Here is a 2,272-nt window from a genome sequence, read left to right on the forward strand (position 1 = left end):
GATACTGGCCTATATAGACTCCAGTTCTGATCCAGTCTGGCAGTGTCTATCTTCCTATTGGTGGTGTAAATCCAAGACTATCTTTTTACTCATCTTCCTTGAGCTCCTGGGAGTCTCTAGACATGCACTGAGAGCAGAAAGATGTCTCACTAAGTGTCATACCGTCTCCTGTTATTTCTCCTTTCAGAAACTAAAGTTCAAAACTCCCTGTGCCTGCCCAAGACATTATGTCAGCTGTCAATGACACCAAATTCAACTCTGCAGTGTTCCTTCTCACTGGGATACCAGGGCAGGAAGATGTCCATCTCTGGATTTCTATCCTCTTCTGTTTAATGTATGTTATTTCAATAATAGGAAATTCAGTCATTCTGTTCATTATAAAAACAGATCCAAGCCTCCATGAGCCCATGTATATTTTCCTTTCCATGTTGGCGATCACAGACCTTGGCTTATCGATATCCACCATGCCAACGATACTGGGCATATTCTTGTTTAATTCTAGGGAGATCAGCCTTGATGCCTGTTTTACCCAGTTGTTTTTTATCCACTCGCTTCAATGCATTGAATCCTCCGTGCTCTTGTTGATGGCCTTTGACCGCTTCATCGCCATATGTAACCCACTGAGATATGCTTCCATCTTAACCCCACCGAGAATAGTCAAGATGGGACTGATGTGTGTGCTAAGAGGAGTAACCGTAATAATGCCACTCCCCCTTCTTCTGAAACGGTTCCAGTACTGTCGAGCCAATGTCCTCTCCCATTCCTACTGCCTGCACCAGGACATCATGAAGCTGGCTTGTTCAGACATCACAATCAACAGCATCTATGGCTTGTCTGGTTCACTCTTAATTATGGGGCTGGACTCGCTGCTCATCTTACTCTCTTATGTGATGATCCTCAAAACAGTGTTGAGCGCTTTGTCCCCTGCAGAGTGCCTCAGGGCCCTGAACACCTGCGTCTCCCACCTCTGCGTCGTCCTGATCTTCTACACACCAGAGATAAGCTTGACTGTGATACATAGATTCGGAAACAGCTCTATTCACCTGCTTCAGATTCTCCTGAGCTATGTCTACCTTCTCATTCCACCCCTGATGAANAATAATCATATATTTCTCAAAAATGTGTATCAAACAAGCCGTTACTGTAAAAGAGGGCAAGGACGATGTTAATCTAATCTTCATGGGGCTTGCTACTCAAACAGTAAAAGCAATAAAACCCCAAAAGCCACCTCCTGCTCCAGAAGGCTGGAAAACCTGCTTGACTGAAATACAAAATGGATGAGCTACAAACCCTCTCAATACATGTATGCATATGACAAGGGACCGAGTCAGTGAATGGTGGGACCTTCCATTCTCTCCTCAGCCAGACAAAGACACTGCCTCTGGATACATCTTTATACACAGACACAGACAAGTTATGTATCACCCCTGACATATCAGGGTGCAACCACTGACGTAACCAGGGGCCACCCATTACCTTATACATGTTGTTTCGATTAAAACATCTCTGTCCATCGTGCTGTTATCTTGACCTTATCTTTAAGATGAGTCAGAATGCTCCTGTTGTCTATGGGGAATGTGATTAGTAGCGGGGTGTTCTGGCACCACCTTTCTGGAATTTGTTTGAGTGTATATATTGTGTCTACCACTACTTAAAAATGTGTATTTCTGCAATGTCAGTCTTGTTCATGCAAGATTCTGTGAGCTGGGACTGCTTCTTGCTCACAACTTAACTTTGCTTTATAACCACAAAGTTTTGAATACTTTAGTCTGGGCCTCAGGCCTCATACGAGGCCTCTGCTAAAGATCCTCAAATCTTAGGCCTTCTTTCAACTACATTTCCCCACATTTACTCATCATCCCTGAAAAGCATAGTGCCTGGACTGAAGATGAGCCAGTGGGCTAAACGCTGTTATATGGTCACCTTACTTTACCATTCATAATGCGACAACTGTCCCATATTCCCTCGCACATTCCCTCGTAAGACTGATGGACAGATTTTATTTTCCAATTGTTTTTAGTTCCCTATGGTGGACTTGGGAATCTTAGACCTGGGGCCATGACTGAGGAATGTAATTTTATGATTGAGTCTTAGTAGTTTGACCGTTTTACGTTGGTACTACCGCAGATAGCAACACACTCCTCTTAGGGCAATTACAGTTCTCACCTTATCATCAGTAGTAGTAGGCTGAGTGTTTTGAAGTGCTGGGATAAGCATTGTTACAATGTGTTCCACTGTACTATGTATNGCCCTTCCTGAGCGCTTTGGGTGC

At 43.8% G+C, this 2,272-nt stretch overlaps 1 protein-coding gene across 1 annotated transcript; it reads left to right on the plus strand.

Moving 5' to 3' along the window:
• Nucleotides 1-227: 227 nt before the first annotated feature.
• On the plus strand, nt 228-2,048 carry LOC116839306 (olfactory receptor 51G2-like). Its single transcript, XM_032805162.2, has 2 exons — nt 228-1,096; nt 2,006-2,048. The coding sequence occupies exons 1-2, from the start codon at nt 228-230 to the stop codon at nt 2,046-2,048; spliced, it is 912 nt and encodes a 303-aa protein (XP_032661053.1).
• The last annotated feature ends 224 nt before the right edge of the window (nt 2,049-2,272 follow it).

This window comes from Chelonoidis abingdonii, unplaced genomic scaffold (genome assembly GCF_003597395.2).
Source record: "Chelonoidis abingdonii isolate Lonesome George unplaced genomic scaffold, CheloAbing_2.0 scaffold1714, whole genome shotgun sequence".
NCBI classification, from domain to species: Eukaryota; Metazoa; Chordata; order Testudines; family Testudinidae; genus Chelonoidis; species Chelonoidis abingdonii.